The sequence below is a fragment of the Boleophthalmus pectinirostris genome, unplaced genomic scaffold (genome assembly GCF_026225935.1).
Source record: "Boleophthalmus pectinirostris isolate CB_2022bp ecotype Guang Dong unplaced genomic scaffold, ASM2622593v1 HiC_scaffold_8, whole genome shotgun sequence".
Taxonomy (NCBI): domain Eukaryota; kingdom Metazoa; phylum Chordata; class Actinopteri; order Gobiiformes; family Gobiidae; genus Boleophthalmus; species Boleophthalmus pectinirostris.
The window spans coordinates 24225235-24240584 of NW_026571515.1; the positions used below are offsets into that span (position 1 = coordinate 24225235).

At 39.2% G+C, this 15350-nt stretch overlaps 1 protein-coding gene across 1 annotated transcript in view; it reads right to left on the bottom strand.

Moving 5' to 3' along the window:
* Positions 1–11226, bottom strand: part of kcnd3 (potassium voltage-gated channel, Shal-related subfamily, member 3) — a 115007-nt gene extending 103781 nt beyond the window's left edge. Inside the window, exon 1 of the mRNA XM_055166460.1 lies at positions 10124–11226. Within this exon, the coding sequence (XP_055022435.1) occupies positions 10124–11226 (1103 nt within the window). The remainder of the gene's footprint in view (positions 1–10123) is intronic.
* Positions 11227–15350: the final 4124 nt, after the last annotated feature.

A 15350-nucleotide genomic window follows, 5' to 3' on the forward strand; every position in this document is an offset into this window, starting at 1 on the left:
CTGTTCCACCTTGTGATGTCATGTAGTAGTTGTTTTCAAGTTTTCAAGTGTTTTCTGTCTAAGAAAAGAACTCTTAAATATGAATGATTTATGTGTTAAACATTGTGTGAATGAAACAAAACACAACTACAAGCATGTTTTTGGTGAGGAACCAACATTATAATACTGAACAGAAAATAGCATTCTATGGGCCCTTTAAATGTTCCTTTCAACAATTGAGATGTCATTGATTTTTATGGAGTAAGAAAGATTTTAGAAATATTCATGTACATAGGATAGAAATCATGCACATTTGGGAAATCCATGCTGTAGTGGAGTATGAAATAAATATTTGTAAAGTCTCGAATGAGTCCAGTTGTGCATAAAATGTATTGTGTGTATTTTATCCATCAGAATACGAGATGAAAAGTTACAACATCATCATCTACGCGGGTGCACCTCCGGGTCCGTCCAGACACTCAGTCCTGGGTCAGTTCTGATTTAGTCGTCTTTAGTGCTGTGTTAGTACTGTTTTAGTCCTAGTTCAGCCCAGGTTTAGTCCTGTTTTAGTTCTGTTTTAGTCCTGGTTCAGTCCGTATGTGGCGTAAAAGTCCAGCATCTCGATCGATGTTTCTTCTGCTCAATAAATAATACCTGTGAAGTGACGATGTATTTTTGACAGTTGAGTCGTATCTGTGAATTCGTATTTGTACTGAAGAAAGTATAATCGTAAATTTCCATTTTGTGAATTTAATTCTTGATGTCGTAACTTTTCAATTCATATTCTGATAAAAATAAAATACACACAATACATTTTATGTATGACTGGACTCATTCGATTTCTATCCTATGCACACAAATATTTCTGAAAGCTCTCTTACTCCATACATTTTAGTCTTCCACCTTACAATTCCTGATGCAAGCCTTTGTATTATTATAGTTTCAGATTAGATTAGCTATACTTTGCATTCTGATTGTATTGCACATTATAAAGGACACAAGTCTATATGACTGCGGTACATTTTGAAGCGTGCCAGTATAAGAAAAGGCCAAAATACATGTTTGCACATGCATCAACAGACACATCCAATGCGCCCAAACACATATTAATCCCCCCAGATTTAGTCATGTACCACAATTGCTTTTGTCACCCCTGGATAATCACAGCAAAACACTCCTTATGTGTTATAGTATACAGAACAAGACAATATGAGTGTGTGTGTATCAAAGGATAACGCATAAGACAGACAGACAAGGGACAGACAGCGCATAAACTGGAACAATGACGTCTACCTGCTCAAAAGCCTTGGCTGGAAATGTGAAAAAGAGATTAATCCTAGCCATCCAGACAGCAGTTAGCACTCTCTCCACTGGGACATGATAGGCGATTTATTTCTATAACTTGGCCTACATATACAGTTTGGAGAACAATCATTCAAATTGGCTTAAGCCCCCATTATCCACTCTGTAATCATCATGTTCCCAGCGGAGAAACAATCTTATCTGTTCAACAACTGTTTGCACTGGCCTCGGCAAAGCTCACCTACACAAGGGCCTTAATATGTATGCAAAATGTTTGATACAGTTAAATGTGAACTATAAACCTAAACTAAACTATACTTCTTTTTTACAATCAAAAAGTTGGAATCAGAAATTTGTCTTGGGCTGAAGTACAAACAGCTACAAACACATTATTATTACACAAAGGTTGGAAAATATTAGACTTAGTAGCGGATCAACTACCGGCCTTAAATCTCCAGCAGAGGCAAACATTTTGTTTTGGTCAAACTGCTGCCTAAATGCACACAAAGCATTAACAAATATTAATCAAAAGATAGCTGCACAAAATGTGATTTCACAGTTCTCTTATAGGTTTGTGGTAAAAAGAGCTTGAGGGAGTTTGTAATAAATTTAAACTACTAAATTAAATGAACATAATTACCTGGGGAAAATAATCAAAATCAGTCCAACATGTCATCCCTTAAATATTGGCAGAGCTTATTGGCCATTGGTTGGAATTTATTCATTCATTTATTCATTCATTCACTCACATTCTGAAAGCAAGGAAACAAGGGAAATAAGTTCTGATAGCCTATTATGATGCTTAATCTTGACTTGAAAATGGCAATATTAAATTCTAACTATTTCAAATATACTCTCCACCTTCAAAAAAATTTAATTACAAATTCATCATTACTAAAAGCGCAATACCAGTCTGTCAAAGTGTATGACTTTTGTAGGCGATGCTGTAAATGAGTTGCTTCTTTCTGGGCAAAGCCTTAGCTCATCTTAAACTTGGAAAGCAGAGGTCTTTAGCTCTTCAGGTTTCAACTAAATGCCCCGGAAACTGATAATTGCTGCCTCATTTTCAGCCTCCTCTCTCAAGAGTTAGCTGCTAATTGAACTGGTGGAGCGGCCGTACTGTGGTGTGGCTTCAAGAGGTCATATGCGCACGCAGTTCTCTGTCATTTGCATATGTTATCTTAATTATTGGTTGTAATGACATTTATTGTGAGTGGTCGCAGTAATAAGAGTTGTTGTAGCTGCTGTATTAACCCTTGCTTCACAACCACAAGCATGATACAGAGAGCTTTAGTGCTTGTATTCTTCTTTTTCCTTCAACAGTCTTTATGGTCACATATAGAGCTTTTCCACCTTCAAACAAACAAAGTGCTTTATATCAAAGAACCACTCACCCATTCACACACCGATACACCAGCATACACAGATACTGGAAGTGAGGAAGGTTAAGTGTCTTGCCAAGGACACAAGTATTCATCTGTGGGAGATGGAATCTCACCACCAACCTATGGGTACATGGCCCTGACTGTGCTACCAATGATGTTATGTCAAGAGCAGGATTTGAACCATCAACCTTCAGATCAGTAGACAAACACTACCAACTGAGCTACTGTCTTTATTTCTTTTTATCGAAGTGCACACATGTAAAGTATATTTTCTGTCTTCTCCATTCTGATCTATTGTATTTACCTTAACACCCTGACCATCCCATCACTCCAATCACTTCCCTGCACTCGCTGAAATGAAGTTACTAAGGACACAGTGTCCCTTGATGGGCCATGATTTGCATGCACGGAGCGTCAATGATGGAAGTGGGAGGAACAACGGTGCTTAAAATATCTTGGTCAAAGACTCTCCTTGTCAATTATCCTTCAGACACATTGGACACGCTACCCCCCTAAGTCTTTATAAGGTGACCAGGTTCCACAGGTTCCACACAAAAGCACAGGAGCTCAATAAGTCCTTTTAAAATGGCCAACATCTCAGAATGTGGTATGAAAGCAGTGCGAAATATGTTTGAGCATCTGAAAAGACTCTTTCAGACAAAGACTTGAGAATGTTCGGCAGTATTGATGAGTTCACACTGACATAAAACATAAATGGTACCCGCAGCACCAGCCTTTGCTTAGATACAGTATACAGTAGCTGCATTCATGGACACAATACAGAGTTGTACTCCTCTATATGCAGTAGTGTATATTATTAGTTTATAGTGTTTTAATGGGTCCCAGGTAGACTTGTGCCAAAAATTGAAAGGTCAATAGGGCTGCACTTAATGTAGTCTGTTTATATGAGTGAAACTTAAGACCTTATTCAGTGCACAGACATTGCAAGTGTTTCTGCCAATAGCAGTAATGGGTGCAGGCATTTAGGCTTGATAAAATGTACAGATGCATTCCAAAGTAAAGTGGATTTCCCCAAATTAATGGTCCTGTCCACTGTAATCCTGACACCCTGCTCTCTATACCTGAAATCCATCTGTTTATGTTTTATGATGGAAGAAAAAGGAATAGGAAAAACGAATAGGAAAACTAGAGTGCTTATTTCTTTCTCATATCTCCCAGCCCTACTCACAGCCTATAACAACCAATTGAAAATAACCAAAGAACTACATTAAAATGCAAACCAGGTAAGGCATACTCCACACTGAGCAATGTAGCATATAGGCTACTTGGCTTACATGGCCATGAATGTGTATGCATGCACCCAGAGCCTGGGGGAAAAGACTCACTTTAGAGTTCTATTAAATGTGGCCACAGTAAATTGTGGCACAGATTAGACCATTGTTTACTGAGACCTAGATTAGACTAATTACCTGGATTTATTTTGACTTAAGCCATGAGCTGTGCTGATGATCTCAAAATGCTTTTTTACATTGTACGTCACTGGGATTTGCACCATTCCAGCACTTTACACCGGCCTTCCCCAAGTGAGAGTCCCTACAGTGCTAGAGGAAGAGCGGTCAAAATGGACTTATATTTCTGTATCAGAAGGTGTTTTCTGCTTTTTTCCTCTGGTGAAGTGGAACGCTACAGGAGCACCATCAGCTCAGAGGTCAAAGTTTACTGTGTAGCCATGAGCTCCAGATAAATGCTTTGGTGTCACTGTGATAATAAATCATTGTGTCGGTTCAGTTGGGGGCCAGAACAGAAAAGGAACCATGTCAGGATTAAAGGCGGTTACCATGTGTTAGATCTGCATCAAAAAGAGAAGGGATTACAAAAATAAGAATTCAAATTGACATTATGTAGCGTATTCAACAATAATTATTCAGCCATAACAGGTGACCTAAACTGAATTATGTGACAAATATTATGTATTCCAGCACACTTTTTGTTCACAGAGCCAACCCAGTCTTGTGAGATATAAGCTCCAAACATTTCTCCATTGTTTGCACTGTTAAAGTTATCATCATCATGCAGGTTGTGGAAAATGTCAAATCTCTCAGTAATTGTACAGTAGCTTTTACAACTTAATTCATGATAACTAAAAAGACAAATCTGCAAATAACATTTTGAAATGTGGTTAAATGAAAAAAAAAAAACAAACTCAGCACTCAATCAATGCTGTTATCAGGCATTTAATTATTAGTGCTAACTATGGGTGCCACATTTGTGTGTCCTGCCCAAATCAATACCCACACATTTGCATTGATCATTGTTTTGCACATGCTGTCTGCCTATTGTCTAGCAAACCAGCCCATAGTCACGTGGGGGAAGGTTACAGTCACAGGAGATTAAGGCTTAAAACTTAAAGATTTTTAAGATTGAACCTCCTTTAAAAAAAAAGGCCAACGTACAGTTCCTGGTATGCAGAAGTGCACCAAGCAAAGAACAGAAGTGAGTGAAATAATGTCACAAATAGACAGATCGTGGGTTTCAGCTCCCTGTTTCATGCACAATTTTGAGAACATTTTCCCATTCAAATGATAGAATATTTACTTTTAAATTGATAATCACAATAGCAACAGTCTTAATTTCTCATCATTCTGAGACCAATGGGTATTTTTGCCTATATACTTCTGTACTTTATATACTACTTTACATTTCTCCAGTGATAGCCGCAGTCTTCTTAGCTGCAGTAGAGTTACAGGACTGTGTGTGGGAGTGAGGGAGACTTGTGCATTGATCTGAGAGGAGCAGTGATCAAAAGAAACTGCTCTTTGATAAGGATATTAATCATACCTGAGCTGGCTACACTAATGACTGCAACACAACCAGCACTGCAGCTCACATCAATACCATACACCAAAGTGTGCAGAGGTGTAGAGCAGGGAGGGACCAAGTGCTGGGTTTCATAACCTAGACTCAAATTAATGACATGGTATGTTGTTAGCCATTGCTTATGCCTATAGTCTGTTGTGGTCAGTGACTGCATTTAAAAACAGTATCACATGTGTATCAGGGCAACTTTGGAGTAAATCAGAGTGGCATCTAATGGCACACACATGACAGACATTAATGTTTATATTTGTTCACAATATTCACTGATTCACGTTTACATTCAAATGTATTTAAAAAGAGAAGAGGAGATAAAGCACTCTATAACTTTAACTCTGTTAAGTATACAGTACATACATTACAGTAAATGTTAATATCTAATAATATTCCAAAAAAAGATCCAAAAAAATTCCAGCATATTTTTGTGTTCACTTTTGTCAAAATAAAGCATAAGTATGCGAACAGTTTTAAGAGAAAAGTAATAAATTATGTCTACCAACTTGAATCAGATATGCCTTTCATAGCTTAAACACAACTAAACCTATTGAAATAAACCATTTTCAAGAGACTCTTATGTCATTTTGCAGGTTTATCCAAATGTGACTGCTGCTGGAAGTTAATATTCTAAAGGTCAAAATCAATTTGTTTAACAACCTGAGAAAAATACAACCCCTCGTGGGTGCTATTGCCTAAACAATTTAGTCAGAGCCCTGCCGCTGCACACCTGCCTGCCTTTCATTTGCAGGATTTGAGGTAAGCTGTTTAGCAGCTCATGATAGTTCAATACAAAAGAGCACCGTCTCCAGAGATGTGGATATTTTTATTAAAACCTGTGCCTTCACATCAGTCCTAATTCTCCAGTAAGATTGTTTTTATTATTTTAATTAAATTTTAATTATTAAGATTGATAGCATTAATGAATATACATTATGCACTCTTTACATAACCAAAGTATAATGCCTATACCACTATACCGATATGCATTCAATAGACAGCACAGCAACAGCACAGCAACAACAAGAATTCTCATAGCTTTCCATCAGGAATATGAAGACCCTAAGTAGGCTGTACAGACCAGTCTTCTTCGCTACCTACACGCATCCCCTGTTGCTGGTGGTTGAACCCCTATGAATATAAGAAACCGACCATGAGCACCAAAAGGGTCCAGATTCTACATCGACATCGGTGTGTTCCCACTTGCCCAATCACCACATCAAAACTGGAACTAAACCAGGACTTAAATCTGATCTATATTATAATGTTCTTTCCTCAACAAAAGCATACATGGAGTTATGTTTTGTTTCATTCACATTTGTTAAACACATAAATCCTGCATACTGGCTATGTTCTTCTCTCAAATAGAAAACACTCTGTTCCACCCTGTGATGTCATGTGATGCAGAAAGTGCTCCACTGTGTTTTTAAACTCCATACACCTTCACTAGAATCATTAGGTCTCCACTCACTACTGAACTAAAGGAAAAAGGTAGCTGTAACTTGAAAACCACCACTTCATGACATCACAAGAAGGAATAGAGTGTTTTGAGCTTTGGAGATGTAGACAGCCTCATAATAAAGGCATACTCAAACACAAAACACAACTCAGGGTATGTTTTGATGAGACAACATTCTAATATGTTTTAAAAGTCAATTTTGCGTAATATAGGATCTTTAATCCTGAACCAGACCTGGACTAGAACAGGACTAGAATGGGAGCAAACCAAATCTACACTGGACCCAAACCAAGACTGTACCAGGACAAGCAGTGCATTGGCTGTTTTATCCAATCCACTAACTGTTGCCATAAAGAAATCACATCTTAACAATATTGTTTTGCATAATGTCTCTATAGCCGTAGGTGGTAGGAACATGACACTTTTGTTGAACATAAACAATAGATGGGTAGTACAATACATGATGTATTTCTTTCCTCTTGTGTACCACTAACACCAGGGCCAAGGAAAAGATAGCAGTAAATTAAACACAACAGTGTAGATGATATGAAAGTCTCAGGGTAGATGATACTGTCAGCAGCAGGGAAATAAGACTAGAGCCTGACACAATAAGAGCATAAAGAAGAAGAGGAAGATTATCAATATCACACAGAGCTAGGGTCAGAAAATCTTGCTTTTGAACTTTAGAAAACAACAATATTCCTACACATTCACTGAAAGACTGATTTGCATTTTCTAAGGTTGTGCATCGCTTTGAGTCTGATGATACGATACATATCATATTATGCATGATTCGATATAGACCGATATATCCCAATGGATGAAATATAGTGATTTAGCAATAATTACTTATATAATGCAGTCAACTACACCTTCATGAGAACAAAATTGTATGAAATATAATTTATATATTTTTAAATCATGAGAACAATGACTATAACTAATACATTTTTGTGAAAAATATTATTTTATATTGATTAAGGTGCATTTTGAATAATTTCGAGAATTGTGCAATGGAATGCCACGCTATATCACTGAATTTATTTTTTCTTACAACCATACAGTATATTCAATTGCTTTTAAGATGCACTTCTACAACTTTTCTGGAGTCTTGTGTGCTTACTGATCGGTTAAGAAAATGCTTTGAAAAACATCCACTCTTATGGTGAGTTGGCTCGCCTGTACAGATCCAGCTTTGCGGCGTTACCTTCATGAAGACAGATATGTTTAATGCCATACTATGGAACATTCAAGACAAAGCTTGGAGACAAGCATGTAGCAGGCTACACAAAAGGCTAGACAAATGTCATAGTGTACCTTTAAACTCAGTATCTTTCTAACTATATCGCCTCTTTTGTTCTGTAAGCTCTTGTGTTTATGTGTTATTATGAAGTCAATTGCATATTGCTGTGTCATTGTGTTTTTGTGTATAGCACAAACTGAACCTTGTTAGTCATTATTTGTCTAGTGTTTTTATTCAAATGTAATAGGCACTTGCACATTTGTGACTACATTATATTTTGTGTATAAATGTTTATTATGTCGACCATGAGCTGGAAGCAGAATGTCACGCAGCTTTACGTTAGTCAGCAGATGCAGTGGACCACACCATTACTCAATGTGACACCCACTTGTGGGCCTAGCTTTATTGATGAGGTTAGGCTGAACCGCTAGCATCCTCTTAGCACACAAACTGCTTCCCAGCGACCCACAATGCAACAGGAGAGCAGGCAAGCAGCTCAGGTCTCACTCCACTGGGAAGAGCAGGTCACATGAGGCAAGAAAGGTGTCTCAAACAGGTGGTTAAAAATGCCAATGTCATTTACGTGCCTCTTGTGACAGTAACAGTAAATGACATATACTTTGTGCAAATAAGTATATGATTTTGACTACTTCCAATTCACCTTTTGAATCTCTAAAGGAATACTAAAAGAGGTATTGGCAGTTAGAGCTGTGTATCATGTATAGGTACCAGTACAGCACAGAAAAGGTACTACTGATACCAGAAAAGAAAATGTACAAAACATATTTTCACTTTGATAATAAGCACAATAAAGTATTATGAGGCAATGTGACAACAAATCAATGATGAAAACTATATCTTTTCTAATGTTATTATGAACATAATAATTCTTGATTGTACTCTAATGGCAGTGAGAAAAGAAAGAGGAAATAAAAGTAATGATAATAGTATTTGGAGCTGTTGCAGCAGTAATAATACCAAATGAAATAGTTATTATCAAAACAATATATGTATGATGTATTTTTTGCAAGGATTTTTTCCTCTATGTGAGAAATATTATTATGAATTGACAGTAGGAGGGAGAATATTTTCTCCCTCTTCTGGCAAATCATAAGTTCCATTTTAGAGCCAAACATCAGATTTCTGAAGTTGCCTGTGAAAGGCAGTGACAATCTGCCAAGTGTGTCACCGCTATGGGCCCTCAGCCATTTAAGGCCTCCATGAGTCTGACCAGGATGCTGCAATTTGTCAACTCTGTCTGAATCACAAGCACAGGCCTATCCACTACAGGCAATGCTCATCAAATACATTACCATTAGACTTAATAGTGGAGTATCACATAGAAGTGAAAGCACAGGCACACAGGGTGAAATTAATGATCTATTTGTGTTGCTAGCCACAGCTGAAAATGATGGAAGTAATATATGATCTCAATAAAATGGAACAAAACAGGTTATGGCTGTGCAGGAAAATAGGCCTGGAGCAGTAACATCTTCACATAGTTAATATGCAAAACATAAATGATGACCCAGTAAATAATTATGCAACACAGTTATTTTCATTTGCCAGGGGTTGTACATACTTTTCATAGCCAACAAGTCAACTATCAAATTACAAAAAAGAAGCTCACCAGCTACCGACAAAGTTTTAAAGCTTGAATTTACAGCCACTCCCTGCCTATCTGCAGAATCCAAAATCCAACAGTAAAAAGTATAGTACATTGGAAGGACAACTGCTTGTAAGTTTCATTGTATTCAAAGAGCTGCCAGCATGTTTTGAAAAGAGCAGTTCACAATGAAAAACTTCTAGGTCATCAGAGCTGACAGAAACACATTTCAGATCAGTCAAACATTTACTCACACTCACGCTGAGGTGAATAGTGTGCGCATACACACAAAGAGCAGATAAAAAGGTGTCGTCTCTTACCCGAGTGTTGTCATAGTAACGATGGTGTACCAGAAGGAGGCTGGGATGCTGGTGAATTTGCTGGAGCTTGAACCCTTTTCAGCGTAGAACATGACGGTTGCAAAGATAATTATGGCCATTGTAAGAGAGAAGAGCAGGAAGCCCAGCTCTGAGGCACAGCTCTTCAGAGTGTAACCCAGGATCCGCAGGCCCTGTGAGTGTCGTGAGAACTTAAAGATACGAAACACGCGGAAAACTCGGAGTGTCACAAATGCACCACTCACATCTTCATTGTCAGTCATCACCAGGCCAATGTAGTAGGGCAATATGGCTACCACATCAATGATACTCATTACAGAACGCATGAAGCGGTACCGGCTAGGGGCTGCGAACAAGCGCATCAAGTACTCCACGGTAAAGATCATGACACAGGCCGTGTCCATGCAGAAAAAGGCCACTGTGTAGCGCTCACCACATGGCACTTCTTTCTGGTTGGGGGCAGACCCACAGGGGACTGTTTCCACCACATTAGTGATGACTGACACCGCAATGAAGAAACCTGTGACATAATAGAAGACCAGGGCCATGGTGGAGGTGTGGGGGTTCTCAAAAGCTCGCCACATAGTCTCTCTGAACGTCATGTTGGGAAGCTTGGCATCCTTGTTGTCCTCCTGGTCGTCCATGAGGCGCTCTGCGTTCTCCCTCTTCCTGTCCTTATACTCTTCATAGCAGCAGTCTCCAATGATCTCAGGGACAATGCCAAAAAAGGACAGCTCGTCATCATAGGAGGAGATACACTCATATCGAGGGTAGTGGAGTTTACCAGTGCGGTAAAAGTTGAGGACACAACGGAACACATCAGGGTCCCTGTCAAAGAAGTACTCTTTGGTTTCCTCGTTGTAGAAGAACTCCTTCTCTGAGCTGCCCAGTAAAGTGTCAGGGTACCGGTCCAGTGTGTTCTTCCAGGTCTGGAAGCGCCGGCCGCTCACATTCAGCACTATGAGCTCGTCCTGTCGCTTGTTCTTCTCAGCAGGAGCCACTGGCATGGGCAGGTTGGCCACAGGCATCCAGCCAATGGCTGCTGCCCGGGCAAAGGGAAGCCATGCTGCTACTCCCGCCGCCATGCTGTGTGTGGCCTGGGGCACAGGGGGGAACAAGTCCAGCACCTTCACAACCAGTTTGACCTCAGCTCAGTCACCATCTGTACAAGAGAGGACAGACACCGAGATTTAGGACAAAGATACAGACATATCTAAATACCTCAATGCTCAATTGTTTGAATATGTGTTAACAAAAACAGCTGGAAGCGGGAAGCTGGGCAAGAGAGAGGTGAGAATATCAATAAAAGAGCAGACCATTAATGGACTTCACTCTTGATTCCATTAAACCAGAGGCATTGATAATGCACAATAGTAAAACTATTATTTGATAAAGAAAGCCACAGTATACTATGCACATTTAGTGTAATTTCCACTAAGCATCGCCTTCCCTATAATTACTTTATAGGATAAGGTTAGATTTCCTAGACCTGCTTTATTGCATTACTCTGTTACAGGCAGCCCCCAGCGACACCTTCACTACACATTTTACATTAAGATGATTGAGGGACAGCCACAGATTTTATTTATTGCGTGGGTTTTGTAGATTATTAATAACAATTGATGTATGCTCATTCCATAAAGTCTTACATACAAAGATCTATTTGATCATAGTGGAACCTGTTGAATCACCAGAGGCAACAGTATTATTGATCATTAGTCTATAAAACAACATTAACAGGTTTGGAGAAAACTCTGCTTTTTGGCGCTGCTATTTTGACATATGGGACACATACCCAACAGCCTGAGTGTGACACTTAAGGTTAACCTAAATACTATTTCACTTCCCGGACCGGTGGATAACTAAACGCCGCGTTTACAAAGTGTAAGCGAAATACCCTACATGCCTCCATTTGGCAAAACTCACCGATACCAAATTCTCCATCCACAGAAACGCAGTCTTCCTCAAAGAAATTTAGTTCAAGACGAAGCTTGGGTTATTTGTGAGGAAAAAAAATCCAAAAACAAGTTATTTTTCTTGAATGAATTACGATCTCAAAACCTCAGAGATCAACGCGTTTAAGTCTCGTAAACGGACGAAGCACAGCTGTTTAAATTCAGTTTCCATTATGCGAGGCTGATGATGAGAGGAGTCCGCCGTCAGTGCCGTTTCAGCTCGGCTTTTTTCGGGACGAGTGGCGCTGGTCGAAGCAGAGACTGAGAGAAGGAAGCGAAGGAGGAGGAGCGCGCTCTGCCTCTCTTGTATTCGCTCACTGCGCACGGCTGAATGTGGACCTAAACTGCGTTCATGGCGAGCACGAAGTGGGTTACACACTCATAAAACCATTTCTCAAACATCTAGGCTATTATATTACCTGGCATCACCACAGAAATAAACTTATGGGAACATTTGTAATTTATATTAAAAAAATAATAATTCTTAGGGCGTGCAATTCTATGACGGCAAATAGACTTCTAATCAATCTCTGTTCTCCCTAACAAATTATACCATATTAAAAAGGCTTTATAATGTGGGTCGTGAGCTATAAAGTTATAACAGCTTGTATTGCATAAATTCAAGTGGCCATCAACCAAGCAGTTGGCTCCTGGGACTACTGTACTACAGTAGCCTATATGAAAGATAGTTGACAACTCGCGTACATATTTTATTTACATAACAAGTCTTATGGCTGCAATTAAAGACAGTAGTAAACTGGCTTATCTTCTGATCTTGTGCTGTGAAATGTGTTTGCATTCTCTTGTGGGGCCTGGTGTCTTCAGGGTCTGCTCATCATCATGTGTATGTTTATGTCAAAGCAGGCAGTGGAAAATCTCTCACAGTGTCTATAGACAGAAGAACTGCAGGTGGGATTAATGGAGACAGTTTGGCAATACTTGGCTCAGACCTTCATGTGAGTACAAACATTTAGAAATCGTCTCACATGGTGTCCCGCTGCTGGGTTTAAAGTGTTTTGGTTGCTTAAAAATATGCATATACAGCAAGGAAGGTTATTTGTAGAGCCCCGTTTGTACTGCAGTTCATAGTGCTCTACTGTAGACTGTATAGATAAATGGAAATAGCTAACCTGCTAGCCTTCTTGTTCCGAAAAGGAAGTGTTCTTGGGGGCTTCTGGCCCAATCGAGTCCAATTGACTTTACACCCCTTTTACACCCCTCTCTCTGTGAGCCTTGTCATTTTAGTCTCAAAGGGACAGTCCAGAATTGTGGACATAGGACCTCATTTCCTAGTGAGTGTTGGAGACATGTGGAGACACTTTTTAAAATATTCCATCCAGTCATTGTATTTGCAGAGGTCACTGGTGCTAGGCTAGCGCATGTCAATGGCCATAGTTAGCCTGCCACTAAAAATAGTCTTTCCCGCTCCACAAAACACCCAAAGCAAATTTATTATTACGCCAGATTGTCAATGTAAATGTCTGTGTTGATAGCATAATGTTTGAAATAAAACTAACCTTGTAGTGCAAGAATCATCGCATGTTGAAGGACTATTTTCTCAACAGCAGTGGAATTTTACTGTGCTGGTAAGGTAGGTGCTAGGTGATATCAATCCGCCACTGCCAAGCTTTCTATCAGGAAGTACAACTCACTGCTGCTTCTTCTGAAATGATTCTATTGACACAGACATTCACATCAACAGTCTGGAGTAATAATACATTTGCTTTGGGTGCACTGTGGAGTGGGTAAGACTGTTTTTAGTGGCAGGCCTAGTGATTAGCCTAGCCCCAGCAACCTCTGCAAATACAGTGTTCATATTAACCAGCTGGTTAATACATGACCCTGGTGCTTTTTATGTAACTATTTTGTGCGTAAATAAATTCCTGTTATGGACTGCTGACCCCAGTTTGCCCCTTTAACCACTGGCATCATGAGCTTCATTTGACTGGAGCCTAATGCTACGGGTGACACCACACTCCCCTAGTACCTTAGTGAAAGCGAGGAGTGCAGATAAAAAGAAAGTCATATGCACAAATATGCACAAATAAACCAACCATCATCAGTCTGGATTTGAACATGTTTAGTAGAGGCCTGTCTCACATTTTCAAGAAGATTTTAGCTGCATAAAACTAAGCTGCTGATTGCCCATGTTTAGTCCTGACTCTGAACACCAGCAGGACTCCGGCCCCACAGGTCTTCAGAGTGGGAAATGGTTCATATGGCACTGGCATGAGATCCACTTTGGTGCCAGGCCATTGAGAGATTTGCCAACCTTGAGAAGAGAGTTATTTTCTTGTTTATGAGAAATTACAGTTTACAATCTCAACACAGCTGAGATATTTGTGCTCTCGCTGCCCAACAAGATGATTGATCTCCCTGACTCATGCACCCTCACCCTGTTGTGATAGAGGGTGGAAATATATGGTAGTATGTTGCTGCTCGGCTTTGCTAGTAGCTTGCCTTTGTTTTGGGTGTTCATTGTTTTTTTTGCTGTTGTAATGTAATTTCTTTATTTTTTTAAAAAGGTCCTATATTACTCAAAACTGACTCTTGTGATCTTTGAGCCATGTTAGAATGTTTTTACCTCCTCAAAAACATATCTGGAGTTTTATTTCCTTCACAAATGTTTGAATAATGCTACATTTATTAGTTTGTCTACATCTCTAAAATTCAAAATGCTCTGTTCCATCCGGTGATGTCATGAAAAGGTAATTTTCAGGTTAACGCCTTTATCTTTTGTAACAAAGTTTAAAAATACAGTGGAGCACTTCCTATATTACCACATAACATCACATGGTGTTTTCTGTTCGAGAGAACACAGCCTAAATATGCAGGATTTGTGTGTTTAACATGTGTGAATGAAACACATGATCAGAAAATAGCATATGGGCCCTTTAATTCTAATTCCAACACTTTTTACATAATGTACCAAAGTATATTTTCACTTTGAAACACTAGAGCAAAATATAACAAATTGTGACCTAAGAGAAAATAAATGATAGATAGCCATTGTATAATTTACGTACAAAATTATAATATATTTCTGGACAATTTGGCTATCTTTAGCTACACAGCTACAACCACATGACTCTATAAGGGCCAACAGTTTCCCGCAGGCATCCTTGGGGATCTTTGACCTAAAGGATGAGGCACACTGGTAATAGCATTTCTTTGTAGGTCAATCGCTTTCAACTTATGTTTCAGTTGTTTTTAGTGGATTTACCTGTAGTTCTGTGAACCAATGCTTAGCCTAT